General features: G+C 38.7%; 1 protein-coding gene across 2 annotated transcripts in view; it reads left to right on the top strand.

Moving 5' to 3' along the window:
* PLD1 (phospholipase D1) overlaps positions 1–23,077 on the top strand; it is a gene marked incomplete at its 5' end in the record, with an annotated part of 113,912 nt that overhangs the window by 78,316 nt on the left and 12,519 nt on the right. For both annotated transcript variants that reach the window (XM_082654763.1, XM_082654762.1), the window contains 3 exons: positions 1,915–2,028; positions 4,379–4,428; positions 15,186–15,320. In XM_082654763.1, coding sequence (XP_082510889.1) covers positions 1,915–2,028; positions 4,379–4,428; positions 15,186–15,320 — 299 coding nt within the window. The remainder of the gene's footprint in view (positions 1–1,914; positions 2,029–4,378; positions 4,429–15,185; positions 15,321–23,077) is intronic.

Below are 23,077 nucleotides of genomic sequence, written 5' to 3'. Positions count from 1 at the left end.
GAAACAAACATTCTTCCAACCTGACCCCATCCTCTCAAAACAAATAGTACCAAGTGCATACTGAGTTCAAAGGTCCTCTGTTGGGCACTGCCCAAAACAGAAAGATATGTGGACGCACATTCAAAAGGGCTTATCACATAGCCTAGCCTAGCAGAGGTACCTGTCACTGTTGTGTAAAGCAAAAAAGATGCTGAGCAGGGATCCCAGCCATGTGTAGCTGGAGTGCGGAGGCAGGAGCAAACCGATTTTCACTGGCACATCCAGGATGGCTTGATGGAAGGAGCCGGTTATCAGCTCCTCTCTGCGAGGCAGAGAAGGACATCCAGGCTCAGGGGGCAGATGAGTTAGGTTGACTAACCTGCCTTACTGGGGGTGCACCTCTGAGCGCAGGGCAGTGGTGTCCAGTCACTGGAGTGTGGGCCTGGGAGGACCAGACCGAAGGTGATTCTGTAAAGGCAGTTGAAGCCAGATGGTGTCAATTTTCAACTGTAAAATTCGTTTGGACTTTTAAATACTGGCTCTGAGGAAATAGCTTAGGCATTCTTTCTGTTCTTCCCACTATCCTGTTTACTATCTAGGAATGTGAGCTTCGTACCCTTATTTGACAGATAACTTTAACCATTTATATATTTTTTTTAAATGGGTTTTTTCCAACTCAAACTGTGTTTGCCATCTAGCGATTAATCCATGCCATTACAACACCCTGGTTCAGATTCCTCATTTCTCAGCACTGCGGTTAAAGCTCATAGGCCTCCAGACTCGGTTCTGTTGGTCGTGGCTTCTGTCTCAAACTGCACTTTCCCTGTGCCCTGATATGTACAGTATGTTGGCATCAGAGACCTCAGTAATGAAATCTGATCCCTCTGAGAGTAGTAATAATATTCACCTGGAAGAAAAATGTAGCTGTTTAGAAGACAACGCACCTTAGAAATTAAGTATTTTGAAAAGTTTAAGTAGGTTCCGATTTGAAAATTAACCCGTAGCAGCATCTTCGTGTGAATGCAGACTTCTCACATAAACTGGCGAGATTCTGACCATAAGGGATACCACAGTCATCTCCAGACTTTCTCTTCTTCCTGTGTGTTTTCTAGGGATAAGGATATTAACAGTCTAGCCTCCAAAGAGGCAATACCTATTTGAACACAATTCTCCAAATTTCTGACTTTCTGAATGCAGATCAAAGTTAGGAGCCCCACTTTCTGCTTCTGTTTCTTTTCTTTCAAAAGCTGTTCAGTTGGGACAGCAGACCAAGAAGTATTGTGTTACGTCTACAGGAGATTTAAAACTCAACATCAGTCATTCAAAATTCTTGACAGGCCCAGGGTAACATTTTGCATCTGAAGCAGAGTTTTCAGAGATGAATCAGAGTTTCTAAACAATGCTGATTTCTGCATTGGAAAATATACTGGGTTCAATATCTTTTTTTGCCCCTGAGATTTAGGCTGTGGGAGCTCATTTACTCAGTAATTACTAACTGAATGCCTACTATTTGCTGGACTCTGAGCTCGGTACTGTGGCTATAACTTGTTATACATAAAACAGTTAGGATAACGTCTTTTTCGAAACTTTATTATAACCCCTCCACCTCCCATGGGACCCAAGCAAGGCTTTTTTACAGTGAATTTTGTCCTAGGAAGGATTGTGCTATAGAGAGATAGTGGGTACAATTCCCACTTTACTGCCAAGTTCAGCTTACTTTTCAGGTTGTTATGAACGGTTAGCCTGGGTAACAGTTTCTGGCCTTTAATCCAGCAGCATCCCCTTCCCTGCCAAAGCCTGGAACGTGATAGAATGTATCGTAGGGAGCCATTCACTCAATCTCCAAAACGATGTGAACTGCTTGACTGTCATTTTTAACTGTTACTGTGTCTTTTTCTGTGTGTATGTGCAACTCTTTCCATCTGACTTTTGCAGGGAAAGCCAGAGATACCGGGTTTATGTTGTGATACCACTTCTGCCAGGTTTTGAAGGAGACATTTCAACCGGTGGAGGAAATGCTCTACAGGCAATAATGCACTTCAACTACAGGTGCCAACGTTCTAAAATCCTCTGTTTACAGCTTTCAATCAGTTATGCATGTAAGCTGGCGAAAGCAATGGAAATGTTTCTCCACATCTATTCAGTGGAGCATTGAACAGATGGACACTTTGCTTTATTTTACTTTTGAATCTTGGCCTGTTTACTAGTTGATAAAATTCAAATAGAGCCTAAAATCATAAATGGTAGGCCTAGGACACATGACACATATAAAAGAACTAAAATATTAGTGTCTCTTTTATACTCATTGCCTCTCACATATATAGAGTGCTTGTCTCCATTTATGAGGTATATATATACACACAATATATATGAATATAAAAAAGACTAATATTTTTGTTCTTTTAATATATATTAATATATTATAAATGCAGACAAGGACTTTATACAGAAACAGATACGAAGTCCTTTATACATAATTAATTTTTAAAGATAATTTTAAAATTATCTTTAAGCCACCAAATAGTTATTGAGCTTTCCATATTCTTTGCAGTAAGTAGATGAAAGAAAAAAATTAAATGCTTAAAATGGTATGATTTGCACATATTGGTTTATGATTTTTCTAGGCAGCAATCCTTCAACAAGGTTGGTAGTAATAGTCTCTGCCAGTAAGTGAAGCGTGAAGGTTCTTTCCTGTCTCCTGGAATGTTAATTGTTTTCCCTGCCATCACTTTATTAAAATTTTAGGGAACGTGGTAAGTCCTGTTCTCAATATTCTAAAAAGCAGAGTTTCCATATTCACACAAAAAGGCACATGAGACTTCAGACTTGGCCAGTGGAAGATTATGAGGGGGGTTGAGAGGTGCTAGCTGGTGGGCGGGTGTAGAGAGGCGCTGTAGAAAGTGATGGAAAGGCCCCCCTGACGTTCTTTTTGGGTCGCTTAGCTGAGAAGAGGTAAATGGACAGGCCTGGCATGAATCCAGCTCCCAATTATAAGCTCTGTGACCTGAAGCACAAAAGAGCCCTACTCAGGATCACACTTAATAAGTCAAAGCAAGGACTAGCGCCTGGATATTTTCTTTTAATATCCCCTGTTCGTCAGAACCACCTGTAGTTTCCCACCTTTCTAATCAAATTCTTTTGTGGGGGAGGGACAAATGAAGTCTTGTCCCAAACCCCCAGTGTGTAAAGCAGATAAGGGTTCAGGGCCTTGGTCAAATTGGGGCCGGGGGCTTAGATGACCTCTTGCTTGAGTCCACCTCCCTAGAGGCACCTCCTCAAGATCTAAGGTCCTCCAGGCACAGTTTGAGCGCACCACTGTGGTGGAAATCTTCTTTTTTTTAATCCTCTTGCTTCTTTCCGACTTTTCAAGCTTGTATCTTTCTGTCTGCCAGGGTTTCAAGTAAGGCGTTTTGTTTCATCTGGGGTAATTTTGCCTCATTACAGTATGAGAAAACTTTAACTGTGCTTTGGTCTATACACTTGGATTGAAGATTTGCCCATTTCTAATATTATCTGATTTATAACATGGCAAACAAAGCTTTTCAAGTATTTAAGGCACTTAATGTTTTAAGTATTTAAGGCAATAATGTTTAATTGGATTTTATCCACTTCATTTGCCATGCTAACATTATTTTTGGAATATTATCGATTGTAATTATTTTCTGTAACTATTTTCTTGGGTGTGAACCAATTGAATGAAATAACATGCTTCGCTTTTGTTCAGCAACCAAAACTATAACCTTTTATTATGCAAAAAAATCTCTATTTTCTGGCATCGTCTTTAATAATATCAGCATTTCCCAGGCATAACTGTACTTTTAATTACATTCACAGAGCAAAGTAGATGGAACATAGAATTTTTTGTCTTGTCGGTCTTTATAATTCATCGACTATTATAGGAGTCTTGAGAAGCAAAATCATTAGTAGAGGCAGCTATTTGAGACTATATTTTTCACTTTTAAGGGGTTTTCTGACTTTACAGAGACAGCTCAGGTATAATAGTTTCCTTAATCCCAGAATTACTCTGCTAAGTTTGCCCTTTTCACCTCTGAAAGTAATATGATTCTGTAAGTATTCTTATCTATTGTGGCATTCTAAGTTTATCTTTGCAGTCGCCACATTTTCTAAGTGGGAAAGCTCATTCATAACCCATCTTTTAAAAATAGCATCTCTTTCTGAAATCTAAGATCAATTTTATAACTTTTCCATTTACGCACTTCAGAATAACTTGTCCCATCAATAACATTACAGAAGAGACATTGATTTTTTTGGCTTTTAAAAAATCTTCTCATAAAAGCACTTGCTCTATTTTTATTTGGATTAGGACTCTACCCCACAGATATTGCAGTTGAAACCTTTGAAACCTCTATAATTATTTCTTTCCTTTACATATGTTCAGAACCATGTGCAGAGGAGAAAATTCCATCCTTGGACAATTAAAAGCAGAGAGTAAGTAACTGCTTTTCTTTTCCTCCATGGTTGTTTTTGGTGACATATCAGTGATTATTAATGTTTTCACAGTGTGGTTATAGGACTCTTCACAAAAGGTAGCCCACAAGATGCTTAACAGAAATAAATTACTTATTCTCATTAAACTGTCCAAACAGATGTTCAAATGAAGACATCACAGCATGAGCTGCATAGGTGATAAAAATGAGAGTATGTTTACAATTTTTTATAATTTATTTTTATTTATTTATAATAATTGTTTTGATAAGAAGTGGGATTTGTAAGGCACTTCAGAATGACCCCACATGTATCTTCTCCTGCGATCCTTCACCACGGTCCTGGGAAGTAAGCAGGAAGGTGTCATCCCTGCTTTAAAGATGAGGACGCAGTCAGCATGTATGTACGTGGCCTCCTACAGATGTAGAAGTCCCAGGGTTCTCACACACTGTCATATTTAGGGAGGAAAACTAATTATATAACCATTTTAACACCATAACACTTGACTAAATCTTCGAGGGTATTATACTGGAGGTAAGTAAATAAGAAAAAAACCCACAGTAATACCTTTTACTCCTGAAATTCTTCACATTTTCAAAGGCACTTTCTCAGATATCTTAATTGATCCTTCCACATAGTTCTTAGCTACAGTACATTGTAATTGTGGGTTTACTTACCTATATCTCTGTGAACTGACTCTAAGTTTAGCACATAGTAGGTACTCAATCATCTTTTATACCCTGAACAGTAGGTACAGAAAATTCCACAAGAACTAAGCTGAAGAAAGAACCCAAATTGTCTGACCTCCAGTTCCTATCGGATTAAGATTGTGAAAATTTGTCGGTCACATTAAAAAGACTAGATTTTTATCCAGAAAAAGACAAGGTATGGTGTTGGATGCCTCTGATCACTGATTGAACTCATCAAAGTGGTGTTTATATCAAAGGTCACTGACTGATGGCAGGTGAGAGAAAATGGTGCCTTGGGAATGGATAGAAAAGTTATGTATGGATAAAACTGTGAAGGAGCATTTGAGGGGATGTGGGAGCAGAAGAGTAAGGGAAGGGTCAGATAATCCTAAGAGTTTCAACCCAACTTATCAGGAGGATGGGGCTGCCACAGGAAGGTCTAAAAGGTCAGGAGGAGCCACCGCAATCACATGATGCCCTGTGGTGTGGCGTTCGCATATGCTATCCACCTCAACTGAGGTTTTTGAAAGTTTTATTTTACACTGGGAGTCTCCTAAACGTGGTGCACTGGGTGATGTATCAGAATGTGGGGAGAAAAAATTAGGCCTTCCATGTATGTATATTCTTCCTCAAAAATAAAGAATTAGGACATTAGCAGGAATGGTATAGTAAGGATCCCCCCAAATCCACTCCTACATAAAAGCAACAAAAACACTAACAAAATTGTCAAAAATCAACTTTTTCAGCACTCTGGAAATTAACCAAGGGCATGTAACAATCTGTTTATTCAAGAAAGACAGCAGAGAGCTTCCCTGGTGGCGCAGTGGTTGAGAGTCCACCTGCCGGTGCAGGGGACACGGGTTCGTGCCCCGGTCCGGGAAGATCCCACATGCCGTGGAGCGTCTGGGCCCGTGAGCCATGGCCGCTGAGCCTGAGCGTGCGGAGCCTGTGCTCCTCAACGGGAGAGGCCACAGCAGTGAGAGGCCCGCGTACCGCAAAAAAAAAAAAAAAAAAAAAAAAAAAGCAGAATCTTGGTAAAAGCAGCAAGCTTTTTAATTTGCCATATGCCCATCCCCCTCTCCTCATTTCACAGTGGCCTTGAAAACCAACTCCCCATCACTGTGAAAGAAAACCAACAGCCTAGCAGCCACTGGAAGGAGCCAAATGGGTTTGAAGCTCCCATCCCCCAACAATTTTCAGAGAATTGTCCTAATTTCACCCGTCTGACAGTTTAAAAGACTTTAAAATGGCTAGTTTAACTATGTTCAAAAAACTAAAGGCAACAAATCTAAAGACAAAAGAGAAGTCTAAAAACAATCTCTCCCCAAATAGTATAAAAAAATAGAATTTTTTAATTTAAAATTTTTATTAATTTTTTTACATAAAAAGAACCAAATACGAATTCTGGAGTTGAAAAGTATAACAACTGAAATGAAATGTGCATTGGAAGACTCAGTAGCAGGTTGGAGTAGGCAGATGAATCAACAAACTTGAAGATAGGTCAATTGAGATTATCCAGTCAGAGGACCAGAAAGAAAAAAGAATGCAGAAAAATGAATAGGGCATTTAGAACAGCCAAAATAATCTTGAAAAAGAACAAATTGGAGGACTCATGCTCCCAATTTCAGAACTTACTATAAACCTACAGGAATAAAACCAGTGTGGTGCTGGTGTATGGATAGACATATAGATCACAGGAATAGAACTGAGAATCCAGAAATAAACTCTTATGATTATGGTCACTTGAATTGCAACAAGGGTTCCAGGACAGTTCAATGGAGAAAGAATATTCTTTTCAGCAAATGGTGATGGAACAACTGTATATTCACATGCAAAACAAGGAAGATGGACCTCTACCTCACACCACATACAAAAAATAAGTCAAAATGGATCAAGACCTAAAATGTAAAAACTGATACTATAAAACTCTTAGAAGAAAACATGGGCACAAAGCATTATGACCTTGGATTAAGCACATGTTTCTTGGGTTTGTAACAAAAATATAAAAATGGATAAGTTGGATTTCATCAGACATAAAAGCTTTTGTGCTCCAATGGACACTATCAAGGAACTAGAAAAAAATGACAGAATGGGAGAAAATGTTTGCAAATCATATCTCTGGTAAGGGAGATATATCCTGAATATACAAAAGATATACAATATACAAAAATATATCCTGAATATACAAAAGAACCTTTACAAGTCAACAATAAAAAAATAATCCAATTTAAAAATGGGCCAAAGATCTAAATAGACATTTCTCCAAAGAAGATACACAAATGGCTAATAAGCATATAAAAAGATGCTCAACATAATTAATCATTAGGGAAATTCAAATAAAAGTCACAGGATACAACTTCATATCCACTAAGATGGCTATAATTTAAAGCATAAAAAAGATAATGATGAGAATATGAAGATATTGGAACCCTCGTATGTTGCTGCTGGTCATTCAAAATGGTGTGGATTCTTTGGAAAGCAGTTTGGTAATTCCCTAAAAGTTAACCATAGAGTTACCATATGACTCAGCAATTCTCCATAGAATATACCCAAGAGAACTGAGAACATATGTTCACACAAAAACTTGCACATGAATATTTCTGGCAGCATTATTCACTACAGCCAAAAGGTGTAGACACCTCAAGTATCCATTAATGGGTGAATGAAGAAACAAAATGTGTATATCCATACAGTGGAATATTATTTAAATCTAAAAAGGCATGTACTGATCCATGTTACAACATGGACGAACCTTGAAAATATTATGCTATGTGAAAAGAAGCGAGACACAAAAGGCCACATATTGTATAATTCCATTTTTATTCAATGTTTTTAATAGGCAAATCCCTGGAGGCAGGACAGTAGATTAGTCATTGCCAGGGTCTGGGGAGAGAGTGGAATGGGGAGTGACTTCTAATGGGTACGACATTTCTTTTTGGAGTAATTAAAATGTCTTAAAATTGGATAGTGGTGATTGTACAGCTTTGTGAATATACTTTAAAAAAAACACTGAATTGAATACTTTAAAGAGGTGAATTTTATGGCATATGGATTTTTAAATGACTTGGAAGTTTAAAAATAATGAATTAAGCTTTTAGGACTACATAATTTTAAACTTATCTATTGGTGTGTGGTATTCAATAATTTTTCACTAATGGTCTCCTCAATCTAAAAAATTTTAGAAAGAACTTTGGACATAAGACATGTACATCACCAATAATAAATAATTTCAGGGACTTACCTTGTGGTCCAGTGGTAAAGAATCCACCTTCCAATGCAGGGGACACCGGTTCGATCCCTAGTCTGGGAACTAAGATCTCACATGCCGCAGGGCAACTAAGCCCGCACACCACAACTATTGAGCTCATGCGCCTCAAAGAGAGAGCCTGCGTGCCACAAACTACAGAGCCCAACGCCTTCTGGAACTCGCGCACCACAACTAGAGAGAGAAAACCCACACGCCGCAACTAGAGAGAAGCCCAAGCGCTGCAACGAAGAGACCGCGCCTTAACGAAAAGATCCTGCATGCCTCAACAAAGATTCCATGTGCCGCAACTAAGAGCCAACGCAGCTAAAAAATTAAGGAAAATAAATAAATTTTAAAAAAAATACTTTCAAAAGGTGTATCTAATTTTATCCAGGACATAGATTTACCAGAGTATTACCCTATCTCTATTTTCTAACAGTTGAAAATTAAACTGATAGTGAATGAGTAAGGTTCTAAAAGATATATTGATTAAAAACAAAATCAGGAAAGCCATTCGGTAATAACAGTGGCTAGTAAAAATGCAAAGTGAGGTTATAGGAGAATAAGAAGTCAGAACAAGCCTATTATTTAGTTTCTCAACCATAAAAGTGTCCTGAACTTACTATAAAGCATTTTCTTTGGCTCTGGACCCTTTTCCTGCCTCTGCCTATTTTGGGGAAAAATTGGATTTTAACATAAGTCATTTCAATGTTAAGCCCTCTTATGAAAAGAGTTCCAAGTACCCTGGGAACAAGTCAAAATCATGCATCTCAGTGGGGAAAATGTTCATTGAACATGGAAGAACAGATTAATTACATAATGCCCCTTTTTGAGGTACAATGTTGTATTGTTGGTTTTGTTTTTGTAAATGTATAGTGGGTTTTAAATACATGAACTAACTAATCTCTAATTGGATAGAGAGCTGTAGTTTTTAGAAATAACAAAACTGCTGCTACGAATATGTTAAAATTCCTGAAAAGAAAACCAGCTGCGATTAGTGTATGATTTTCTGATACACTAATCTTCAGGGATTTGGTGTTTAATTTAAAGCATTTCTTTATTATTTTTATAATTGTTGTGAATTATGGCATTTTAGCAGCCAATTTCGTTTAATTTAACCCAAGGTCTAGAGGTATTCAGTCAGGATTAGAAACGTACATATAGGAAGTGCTTGTTTAAGCAGCAAAAGCCTGTGACAACTCTTCAAGTCCTTTCACAAAGTGTTCTTATAAACATAGAGTCTATCGTATCAAACTTCTCATCTTTCGAGCTATCGATATATATGCACCAACGTTCACAACAGATATGTCTTAGGGGCCTGTATAAATCTTCAGATTCTCACATACCTCCATAACATGTAAGTTGGAACCCCTCATGATTCTTTTCTATCTATTGCTTCTTATTAATACCTGTCATGCTCCTGGCTTCCTGATATTTTCTTCAGAAGGCACTGTTTCGGTATATCCTCACACCACAAGTTAACATCACCAACTTTGTACCTGTTACTCGTTGAGCCAGTTTCCTTCACAGAATAAAGTACAGTCAGACCTCTGTATCTGCAGGTTCCCCATCCACACATTCAACCAACCGCAGATACAAAATATTTAAAAAGGAAAAAAAAAAAACCCCAGAAAGTTCCAAAAGGCAAAACTTGAATTTGCCGTGTGCAGGCAACTATTTGCATAGCATTTACATAGTATTAGGTATTATAAGTAATCGAGAGATGATTTAAAGTGTACGGGAGGATGTGTGTAGATCATACACAAATGCTATACCATTTTATATAATGGACTTGAGTAGGGCAGATTTTGTTATCCTTGGGGGTCCTGGAACCAGTACCCTGTGGGTACTGAGGGATGACTGTACCGGCCAAAGTAATTTCTCAATTTGATTTGTCTTCTTCTCACTAGAGTGTGTGGTGGATCCATTCACCTCATTTGACAGGCCACACTTTAATTCATCAAAATGTCTGCTTTCTGGCTTGGAACCTTTGTTTTTCTTCTGGTCCCTGTGACTGGCACTCACCCTTAGCTTTCTTCTTAAAGGTATTTTTCATAAAGAAATAAAGATTTTTTACCACTTCACAAGAGCTATTTCCCTGCTGGTGCAGTGGACAGAAATCCGCCTGCCAGTGCAGGGGATGCGGGTTTGATCCCTGGTCCAGGAAGATCGCACATGCTGCGGAGCAACTAAACCTGTGTGCCACAACTACTGAGCCTGAGCTCTAGAGCCCGCGAGCCACAACTACTGAGCCTGGGCGCCACAACTGCTGACGCCCACATACCTAGAGCCCGTGCTCCACAACAAGAGAAACCACCCCAATGAGAAGCCCGTGCACCGCAGTGAAGACCCAACGCAGCCAAAAATAAATAAAATTAAATCTAAAACAAAACAAAACAAAACAAAAAATCCTTTTAAAAAAAAAGGTATTTTGTAGCAAGGATGAAGGAGTAAGTATGGACTGTGGGCTGTGAGGCTCGCCCACTAGTTGGAGTGTTGCTGAGACTCTCCAGACCTGCTGTGGAATGGCACAAATCTGTGCCTTAGGAAATTACAAGTTATTACGTCTTAAGCTTTTCAGGCTGCTAACAGCCAGTCGGTATCGTTAATCTTTAAAAAATATTTTTAAATAATTTCAAACTTATGGAAGAATTTCCAGAACTGCCATATACCCTTCATCCTGATTTCGCAAATGTTAATAAATTTGCCTTCTTTGCTTTATCATTCTCTGCAGATAGATAGACAGATAGACAGACAGACAGGTGGATGGGTTTTTTCCCTCTGAACCATTTGACAATAAGTTGCAACCATGATGCTCATTTACTCCTAAATAAATGTGTGTTTCTGTGAAAAAGCAGGACATTTTTAAAGCAGCTATAGTTCAATATAGAAATTACTGAAATTAACATTGATATAATACTATTATCTTGTTTGCAGACCTTATTAAAATTTTTCCAATTGTCTTACTAATTAAGGTCCTTTATAGCAAAAGGGGGGGAAATGTTTTTTGTGTGTGTGTGGCCCAGGCTTCAATCAAGAACATGTGGTGTATGTATCTTTATTTTCCTGTAATCTGAAATAATCCCTCAATCTCTTTTTTTTTGGAGGATGAGGGGACTTTCATGACCTTGGTATGTTTGAAGAGTACAGTTATATTTTGTAGAATAGCCCTCCGTTTCGGTATATCCATTGTTTCCTTGTGATTAGATTCAGGTTATGCGTTTTCAGCAGGAATATCACAGAAGTGATGTGCTCTTCATATACCATGTCAGGAGGAACATGGTGTTGATTTACCCCATTACTGGTATATTAACTTTGATCATTTAGGGAAGGTGGGATCTGCCAAGTTTCTCCACTATAAAATTACCATTTTTCCCTTTGTAATTAAATATTTCGTGGGAAAACACTTTGAGTCTATATAGTAAATATTCTGCTTCTTATCAAACATTCACCCACTGGTTTTAGCATATATTAATGATTCTGCCTGGATCCATTATTACACTATGATTCAGTTATTATTACTATATTTCTAAATGTTGATTTTTTAGTTCCATTGCTTCTTCTATATTTATTACTTTCTTCTAAATTTCTTAGTTGCAATTCTACTATAAGAAAGTTTTCCCTTCTTCCCCACTTATGCATTCATTCATGTGTGGACCTGTGGATTCTTATGTTATTCAGTGGGTAATAATTTTGATGATCAGCTTGCACAGGTTTGGCCAGTGAGGGCCTTTTTAAGCTTGCTCCTATGTGCTTTGGACATGTTCCCATCAGCCTTTTTTTCTTACTGGCACAAGAGTTCCAGACCCATCTGGTATATTCCCAGAACTAGCCCTGCAATCAACCATTTCTCCAAGAAACCTAGGTTCTTTTAGTGGAAATTGGCATTTAGAAGCCAAATTCTGGGTGCTAGATATGATCATTACTACTGGGATATTACTGCTTTAGGCCTTTTGTATACACGTTATCTATTATATGTCTATCTATCTGTCTATTTATCTATCTATCTACCTATCCATCTATCTACCTATTATCTATCTATCTCCATACTGATACTTATAATTCCAGTCCCATGCCACAGGATTCCTTCTGTTATCTCTGATATATATACTTCCTCAATCTTAGAATACACAAAAATCTGTAGCCCATACTACTATGAAAAATAAATCTCACTAGAATTCAATATTTGTTTAGAGTTCTTTTTGTCTTTAGCCTAAGAGTATATGCTCAAAAACCAGTGTTGAAAATTTACTTGGATTATGTTATTAATTTGAAATACAGTTAGGTTCATTGCTTTAATTTGTATTTCATTTTAGGCTTTTCTTTTTTTCTCTGTCTTTCTTGATTAAGTGTGTGTAACAGACTTCCAATAGGCAGAACTATACAAAAGGCATGCTTAGACAAGTGCCACTCCACTATACTTCCTTTCAGTTTCTTCCCCACCCATCTTTTCCACCCTATTCCACTCATCCCCTATTGGTAACCAATTTTGTCAGTTTCTAAGTTATTCTTGCTGTGTTTCTTTTTGTACAAATGAGCAGATACATGTATATTTTCTTATTTCTCCCAATCTTTTGGGAGAAATCTTTTGGTACTTTTCATAAGAATAGCATACCACATATTTTCTTGTGCATTTGTTTTTTCATTTAACACTACATCCTGGAATCACTCCGTATCAGTTCATAGCGATTTTCATTCCTTTTTAGCTCTGCATAGTCTCCCATGTATAGATTTGCCATAGTTGATTCAATCATTCTCCTTTGTATGAACATTTAGGTTGTTTTCAATATTTTTCAATTACAATTATGCAGTTGATAACTTTGTGCATATATGTTCTTATTTGTTGGAAGTGTATATTTAGGATAAGTTTCTACAGTGGGAATGCTAGGTCAGTAGGTAAACACATAGGTGGTTTTGTTAGGTATTGCCAATTACCCTCCAAGTTTGTACCAATTTGCATTCTTACCACCAATGTAAGAGAGAGCTTGCTTCAACCCAGTCTCACCAATAGAATATGTTATCTTACTTTTTTTTTTGCCCAATCTCATAGGTTAAAAAATCGTTTCTCACTGTGGTTTTAATTTGCATTTCTGTTATTATGAGTGAGAATGTATGTGTTTTCAAATGTATCTTTTCGTGTGTGTGAATTGTCTGTTCATGTCTTTTGCCTATTTTTCTGTCAAGACTTTGATCTTTTTCTCCCTTCAGTTATTGAGTTCTTTATATGTTCAGACTCAGTTCTTTGTCTGTAATGTATACTGCAAATATGTTCTTCCTCTTTGTCATTTGTCTTTGCTTGTTGTGTTTTGTGTCATGCAAATATGTTTTTTTTAATTTAGCCAACATTATTGATCTTTTATTGGCTCTAGATACTTACAAGCCTTCCCTGCGCTCAGGTTACCAGGAATTCACCCTGTTTTCTTCTAACACTTGCATGGTTTCATATGCTTACATTTTCATCTCTGATTTATTTGGAGTTCTTACGATTGCTGGGAGAAATGTATATAATTTTTATCTTTTTCAAATAGCTATGCAATTGTACTAGCACCTTTCATTTAAAAATTCTAGTCCTTTATGTAAAAAGCCCTTTTTCTAGAGATGCAGCCTTTATCATATGCAAAATTTCCATACCTACTTGCGTCTGTTTCTGGACTTCCTATTCCATTCAGTGGTTTGGCTGTCTATTTATGTACCAGTTCTACACTGTTTTAACTATACAGACTTTATAGTATGTGTTAATATAAAATATGGGAAGGTTTATTTGTAAATGGAGGAATCTCTGTATATTACCTATGAACAAACTTCTTTCCAATATACCTAAATTTAATAGATACACTAACATCAGCAGTAAAATAGAAAGCATCAGTAATACATGGAAACTTCAGTAAATGAAACATGAACTACCATTGGTTCTATTAGTATGCTTCAGATTCTTTTAAAAATTTATGTTCTCTTTCTATAAGAATCTAAGATGGTTTGGTTCCACTCCATTTATTCTTAGTATCAGACTTTGCTTATCCAGGGCGATTGCTACGTGGGAGAGGGACCATAAAATCTCATGACTAACACTCATGCCAGAGTAATGAATATGGGTTGGTTTGATATGGAATGCATTTCTTCTTATCACATAAATGACCCTCACATGATGAGAGGACAGCATTTTAAAGTACAAACCTAGTACTGCTTGCTCTGAATAAAATTCTCCGAAGTCAAATGTACTTAGAATTCTTTCCTAATCCTAATGTACTTAGGATTCTTTCTTTTCCTTTAGTGATTTAGAAGGAGTGTTATTTAATTGCCAACACTCTTACTTACCCAAAGTCTGCAAAATTTATCTGCTGCTTTGCGCTGGATATGCTGCAAAGTATGTGTACATCGGGTAGTTTGGGCTCACATCCTGCATCTGATTTAAACAGCGGCAGGTGTCAACCAAGACAGATGCAAATGTCACACTGAAATCCTGGGTTATCTACTGCAGCTATACTTTATCACTCTTCAGTAGTTGCTCACCAAATCATTAAAATAAAATGTTCATATTTGAATTTATCTTTGGATTACCTCGGCATAAGAAATTCTTAGAAATCACTTCAGTATGATATTTTAAAATTGTATCTCCATTCATATTAACAATATAAAACAATATAAAAGCAAAAATAGATCCTAGATGTATTCTGAAATTATACACACACACATACACACATACATTTTACAATCCATTCTTAACCTGTTTATGTGGTATATTTGTTTTGAAAGACAGTAAAATTTAAGGTGCCATTATTGAGCTTGGTCATATTAATTTTAGTGATTTCTTATTTAATTTACAGTCGGCAATCAGTGGATAAATTACATATCCTTCTGTGGTCTTAGAACACACGCAGAGCTTGAAGGAAACCTAGTCACTGAGCTTGTCTATGTCCACAGCAAGTTGCTAATTGCTGATGACAACACTGTTATTATTGGTAAGTACTTGGTCTCTAATTGTATTCCTTGTTAGTTGACTTACCTCATGCAACAATCTTTCTTTTTATTCCTCTAAAGCTTCCTTTGCAGTTGAAAGGGACAGTCACACAGTTATCTAAAACATTTCCGAAGCAATCTTTTTTGCTTATGTCCTGTCTAATCCCTGCTTTTATCTATGAAGTAACAGAGGCACAGAACAATCAAATGGCCATCGTGTAAATTACAGTGTCCAGAGACAGCAATTTAACCCAGCAGTGCAATAATCAGCCTGCTCTCATTAATTCTTTATTATTTCCTTATTTTTATTTTGAAGCCAAGTACCTAGATTTCTGGGCTTGGAAGGAGGAGATGTGGGGAGGGAAATGTGTCACAAATGAGTACCTCATGGTAATTTGTACGTGCACGCATCACACCCACCTAAGCATTACCACAGATCTGAAGTTTTGCGAGAGTTAGGATCGGAAGGATATTAAAATATTGCTGCCTCTGTGCTTACCATTTTTTCCGCGGAGTCAATGTTTTGGACGTTATTAATCAGAGTGCAGAGCAGACCAGCTTTGTTGGGGGCGGGAGTGAGGTGGACATTGTGTAGTAATGATATGATGTAGTCCTAGACTAAGGTCTGCAGTCTGTTCCTGCAGTCCTCGCCCCACTGACAGATTCAGGAGAGTTACTGGTTGTACATTCTACCCAGATTAGATCTTGACCAGAGGGGTGGGTTTGCAGCTTCATTCTTGTATACACCTGAAAAGCTTCATTTTCCCATCATTGAATTGGTTTGCCTTCTAATATCATGTTACACAAACACTGAAAGGCCAGGAGGAGAAATAGAGTATAAATAACCAGCCAGATAAATGAATTGACAAGGGTGGGGGGATGTTACTTAGAGATATGCTGTGTCCCACTATTGGGAATTCCACTCATCCATTTTAAATAAAATATAGTTTCTCAGCTATAATAAGATACTTAACTATTCTTTAAGAAATTAAGTGTCATGGGGTGTTTCGAAAAATTTTGGCAGTAAATATGCCTTTTCCAGGTCTATCTTCCACTGAGAAAAGAAAAAAAAAATTCATACCTAGGAGTAATGAGACTGTCTTGTCTGGAAGATGATTTGAAAAGAAAAAGTAGTTCAGAAGCCAGAAAATATATAGACCACAGTGTGGTGATACATATATATATATATATATATATATATATATATATATATATATACGTGTGTGTACACACACAGACATTCTTTTTTTTTTTTTTTTTTTTTTTTTTGCGGTACGCGGGCCTCTCACTGTTGTGGCCTCTCCGGTTGCGGAGCACAGGCTCCGGATGCGCAGTCTCAGCGGCTATGGCTCACGGGCCCAGCCGCTCCGCGGCATGTGGGATCTTCCCGGACCGGGGCACGAACTCGTGTGCCCTGCATCGGCAGGCGGACTTTCAACCACCGCGCCGCCAGGGAAGCCCCAGACATTCTTTTAATACTTATCGGGCATTTAAGAAAAATATCTTGTGTCTTCAAGTTCTTGCTCAATAGGGATCAAAGCTCTTTAAGGATTTATTTCCTCCCTTACTTCCCCCAATATACAAGTTTTCTCTTATTTCCCACAAGCTATTCTGGTCTTGCTTTTCAGAAGCCAATCTCAGAATATTTTTATATTGAATTTGGCAATGACAGTAAGGAAAGGAAAAATATTGATTTTGCTGAAATGAAAAAACAAACAAAGCCAGATAAAATTCAGTTGATCTCTTCAGCAAGATTTCAGAACTCTTGAAGTAAAAATTGACAGATGTAAATATTTTCCTTTTAAAGGTCATTTTGACCTTCAGCCTGCTTTACTTTACATCAAGTATAAATGCAAAGCAGTTTTCAGTATCTGAGCTAACAGTTAAACAGATTTGTGGAGTTTTTTAGTTGACTTATTTTCTTGAAAGGTCTCTGACCCCTCAAAGGCTACAGTTTATTTAGGCTAGCAATAACTGATCCATTTTGCACGTCATTCTTACCGACTTTCTTGAAACTGAAGATGTGGCCTTGGGAGTATGACGAGGTCTCACTTGTTAGTCTTCAGAGGCTGCATTTCTTTTTCTCCTTCCCCGAGGGCAGAACACATTTCCCCCGTGGAAAATCCACAGGTACTTTTGTTCTTTTTATCTCAGTGGAAACTCTAGGAGAAGCAGGCTTGTTATTGCTGCTCTCAGATATCTGGCCTGTTTTCATAACACAGACAGAGAACAATGTTTAAAATTCTCAAAGAGGAACTTGAGAAGTTAGGTTGACAGTATTTTACAGGTGTTAAGCAAGTAGTTGAGAGCTTAAAAGGAATTAAAGTAACCTGTGATTAAATTTTCTAACATGGCAGACTTATGCCAGAATTATTGAATAGTTGACGTAAGAAAAATGACTAATGGTTTATCCTCATTTTTTTTCCTCACAAGGAAATACTTGGTTTCTCACATTGGGATCTCTTTTGTGTGTACCTTTAATTATCTCTTACCCCCGGTGGCCCTGTTGGTCCCAAAATCTGTGACCAAGTCCAATTTTCTAATTCATCTTACTGGCACTTAACAGAACTAACATTTATTTGCTTTCCTAAACAAAACAAGGCTATCCTTAAATAGAATTTAAGTCTATCCTGTTGACTAAGTGAAATGATTTTTTTTAGTATTCACTAATCCATTGCACAACACAATAGGGAGATACAAAACATGATCACACAGTGCCACTGCCCTACACAGCTCATGGGCTACAGGGGAGGCAGGTATTCTTTCCACGAAACACCAGAAACATCGGGATGGATATTGATGAACTGGTTGCGAGAAGGTCCAGAGACTGTCAGCGAAGGTGGGTATGTGGGAAACTATGGAGAGAGAATGGATATCAGTGCTTAAGGGGCAGGCTCGAGAGCAGCTGTTGAGAGTCTGTAGTTGAAAGGCCACCCCAGTAAAGAGCGAGTCCCGTGGGTCTCAACCCTGGCTGCCTTAGGTTTGCCTGGTGGCTTTTTTTTGGTGGACTATCCTTTTTTAATTAAGCTATTATATATAGTAAATTGCATAAGTGTACAGCCTAATGAATATTCACATATGTTTACATTCATGTAACCACCACCCAGAACAAGATACAGAATATTTCCATCACTCTGACAGGTGTCTTCCTGTCTCCACTCAGTCAATCAGCCCCTAAAATGTTTTCACTGTCACCACAGAACAATTTTGAACACAGATGAGTTTCAGTTCAGATAAATGAAACTATCATTTAGGGGGAAGATTATTCATGTCTGCAATTTACTTTCAAATAGATTCCCCCCCCCCCCGAAGAGGGATTAATTGATAGATGAAGGGATGGAGTGGTATTAGGGGAAAATATTAATGCCTGGTTCCTACTTCCAGAAATTCTGACTCATTGGTCTGGTTTGAGACCCAGGCATCAAGGTTCTTTTGCTTTTTGTTTTTGTTTTGGCACCAATATCTTTTGAAAGCTTCCTAGGTAATGCCGCTGTGTAGTCAAGCTGAGAACTCCCAAACTGGAGGCACAGGGAACACAAGCGGGTAGAAAGTACTGAGTAGCCCACTGACGCTCAATTGAAGAATCAGTTTTCCTTTAAAACAAGTCAGCTAGAACAGGGTAGAGTTTGTGTGTTAGTTGTCTATTACTGCTGTAACAAATGACCACAAACTTACTGGTTTAAATCAGCACAAATGTATTATCTAACCATTCTATAGGTTAGAAGTTCAACATGGGTCTCACTGGGCTAAAATCAGGGTATCAGCAGGGCTGTGTTCCCTTCTGGAGGCTCTAAAGATGAATCCATTTCCCTGCCTTTTCCAGCTTCTCCGGGCTGCCCACATTCCTTGGTTCATGCCTCCCTTCTTCCATCTTTGAAGGCAGCAATGTTAGATGTCTCTGAAAGTTCTCAAAGTGTTAACCCATTCTTCTGTAACCGCATCTCTCTCTGAATCCCCTTTACTTTTAAAGACTCTTGTGATTATCCTGGGCCCACCTGAATAATCCGGGATAATCTCCTTATGTTTAAGGCTAGCTGATTAGCACCCTTAATTCCACCTCCACCTGCAGCCTTAATTCCCCTTTGCCATGTAATATAACATATTCACAGGCTTTGGGAATTAGGACATAGTCATCTTTGGGAGCCGTTTTTCTGCCTACCACAGAAGAATTCACAATTTCTGAAACAGGACATTTTAAAAAAGCAAAACCACAAAGGAAATGACAGATAAATCCAACTGCATTAAAATTCAGAACTTTATTCATTAAAAGATGCCATAAATAGAACAAAAAGATAAACCACAAACTGAAAAAGGTATTTGCAATACAGTTAATATTCAAAACATATAAAGAACTCCTTAAATCAATAAGTAAAGACAGTATCTGAAGAAAGATGGGCAAAGGAACTGTATAGGAACGTCCCCAAAGAGGACATACCTGAAGCCCATAAGTATATGAAACATGTTCATCCTCATTAATATAATAATGAGACAAAGAACAGGTTTTCAAAATACCAATTGGCAAAAATTAAAAATTGGACAATCCATGGGCTTCCCTGGTGGCACAGTGGTTGAGAGTCCACCTGCCGATGCAGGGGACAGGGGTTCGTGCCCCGGTCCGGGAGGATCCCACATGCTGCGGAGCGGCTGGGCCCGTGAGCCATGGCCGCTGAGCCTGCGCGTCCGGAGCCTGTGCTCCGCAGCAGGAGAGGCCACAGCAGTGAGAGGCCCACGTACCGCAAAAAAAAAAAAAAAAAAAAAAAAATTGGACAATCCAAGTATTGACGACACTGAAGAACACCAGAGACTCCACTCTTGCATACAGAGCCCAGGTAAACTCCCACATGTGTATACCAGGAAACATACACAACTATGCAGAACATAATTGTGTATTATAGCAAAACTCTGGAAACGACCCAAACATCCATCAACAGTAGAATGAAAAAATAAGTTTGGGTGGGACACAGTTTTTCAAGGCAGGATCCCACTGTGTTCCCCTTTGCCTGACAAAGCAGGAAAGCTATCCTTTTCTACTTCGCCCAAAACTCTGTCTCTTCGATTCAGTTTGGCACAGGTGTACAGAGAGGCTGAGCTTTTGGCATCGGGACTCCTGCAGGTAAAGACAGTCCAGTCTTGAGGGCCATAGCTAGTGAGGGGCAGGGGTCGTTAAAGAAATACTGACTCCCATCTTGTTCTGTGCTTTACCCAACCTGAAAAGAAAAAAATCATCCCTCTGATAAATGCTTATTGAGGGCCTACTCTGGTCTGGGATGCAGGAGGTGGGGGGCTGGGGGGTCAGGCAGGTCAACGAATGATCCATTCTTATGACAAAAAGATGCAGTCGGGGGCGGGGCTGGAGGAACTGTGGCACATGAGAGGCAAGCCCCGTCTAAAGGCATCCACTAATAAAAAACGTGTTAAACACGTCCCCTCTGTGTTTTAAACCCCAAGAGTGAATGAATTCTCCCTTTGGGGAGTTTACCATCTAGTGGGGAAAATCGGGTAAGCTACAGACAAATGAGGCGCTATGAGAATATACTGTTTCTCTCTCTCTCTATGTGCATATGTATATATACATAGAGAGAGAGAGAGAAGGAGAGGGAGGGGGGAGGGAGAAATGGGGTGGAGGGAGGGAGAGGGAGACAGGGAGAGAGGAGAGGTGGGAAGTGATGTCTAAACTGAGACCTGAAAGGTGAGTAAGGCTGAAATAGGCACTGGGTGGTGAAGGTAACTGAGATTCCAAGATTGCAAGCAGCCCATGTAAAAAGGGGATTTTTAGCCTCTGCCAGACTGCTTATCTTGCATTCCACACCTCATAGGGTACTTTGTTCTTGTCCTCTTTTCTTTATCATTGTGTTAGGTTAGGTGATAAACGGGGGGGGGGGGGGGGGGGGGGCGGGGGGGGGTGATGCTTCCACCTGGGTTCCCACCTGTGCTATTTAGGCTGCCCAGGAGTGAGGAAAAAATAAAAATAAAATAAAATGTTTGGGGGTGTTCATTCAAGGAAAATAATGCATTACAATTATGCATAGGTAAATCCCAAAGACATGATTTTGAATGAAAGAAGCAAATCTCCAAAGTTTATCTTCTATATGATTCCACTTATACAAATTAAAAATAAGCCAAAAGTAAACTTTTTTTGTTTAGGAAAACATCATCAGAGCATGATGAACACAAAATTCTATACAGATTCTCTCTTAGGAAGGGAAGGTCTTTAATGGGAAGACAGCGGAGGGCTTCTGGGATGTGGTAATGTTCTGTTTTTCAGCTTGGGTGATAAGTTCAGTGATTTTCTAAAATTATTACCTAAGTTGGACTTATGTTTTCATATACTGTTTTCTATTTTGCTATATTACATACTGTTTAAAAAGTTCCTAAGAGCAAACTTAGAAAAGGTCATTTTCCAAAAATTATCAAGGCAATGTCCTAATAAACCAAGGGATTGCAGTTACCATAAAACATAGTACATGAAAACAGAGTGTATTTCTTGTAAACAATTAAAACTCTAAGGACTCATAGAGAGTAAAAGGTCAAAGTTCCCCTTATTGTCTCCCTGTCTTTGCCAGAAGGTACTCACCACTCTTACCCTTCAGTGTGCATCTTTCTAGAGGTCACTTGCCCTCTCTTCTTCCTAGTATGTTCTATAGAAATGGGTTAATACTATACCTGCTGTTCTGAATTTGATTTTCAGAATATGGGAATGTTTAACAACAAGAAGGGAGGGTAACATTTACATCCATCAATATCTCATTTTTGGTATCTCATTTATTAAATTCACCTGAAATTTTCTCTTCCCTTTCTTCACATTCCTATTAAGTAGTAGCCAACTCACTTATCCAGTGTGGTTGAGAGTCAGCGCTCTGGGAAACTCCAGATGGGCCCTGGAAGTACGAGAACCACACCCTCTAAGAATTCCAGCTCAGAAGGCCAGGAATGCATTCCTCCCCTGGTGATGGGAAGGAGTCTGAGAGGACTGGTGTGAAAGTGTGTGTGTGTGTGTGTGTGTGTGTGTGTGTGTGTGTGTGTGTGTGTGTGTGTGTGTGTGTGTGTGTGTGTGTGTGTGTGTGTGTGTGTGTGTGTGTGTGTGTGTGTGTGTGTGTGTGTGTGTGTGTGTGTGGCTTTCCAGGGGGCTCACATCCCCAGTCTCCCTGACGGTGAAGAGCAGCTATGTCCTCCCAATTTGGCAGCCCCAGCCCGAGAGTGGCCTCTGCTGGGGCCCCGTGGTAGTGATGTCCCAAAGCAGCACTATGGAGTCCTTATTTCTTGCCCCTGACAGTTGATTCACCCAGAGAGGAGGCTTCTTTGATACAAACGCTACATGCCAGCAAGTCTTCCCTTCCTATGGTAATGTTCTCTAGTGCAGATATTCTCGCGGTAACAAGTATCTGATAATAATGCCAGTAATAATTAGCATTTGTGGGACAGTTTATAGATCAGTAAGTGCTTTCACATGGTCTTACTTAATTTTTACAACAACCCTACAAGGTCTGTATTATTATCTCGATTTATAAAAGATCAAATTAAAGCTGAGAAAGATTAAATGACTTTGCCCAAATTAATGCTGGGCCCCATGTTAAGCCCAAAGACATGGCTACAAATTTTATAGTGTAATTAAAATGTAAGTGTATGTATAAAGGTTGATTTGTTGCTAACAAAACAAAGTGTTTCAAAGGTGGGGCCCACCTTACAGCGCTCTAATGGTGCTCCCAGCTTTCTGTGAGGTGCTCCATCCTTTCTGTCACCCAGAGTCCCTATGGGACAC

The sequence above is a fragment of the Grampus griseus genome (assembly GCF_964374135.1).
Source record: "Grampus griseus genome assembly, chromosome: 5".
Taxonomy (NCBI): Eukaryota; Metazoa; Chordata; class Mammalia; order Artiodactyla; family Delphinidae; genus Grampus; species Grampus griseus.
The sequence above is the reverse complement of the archived record's forward strand: the minus strand, read 5'-3'. Positions and strand labels throughout refer to the sequence as shown.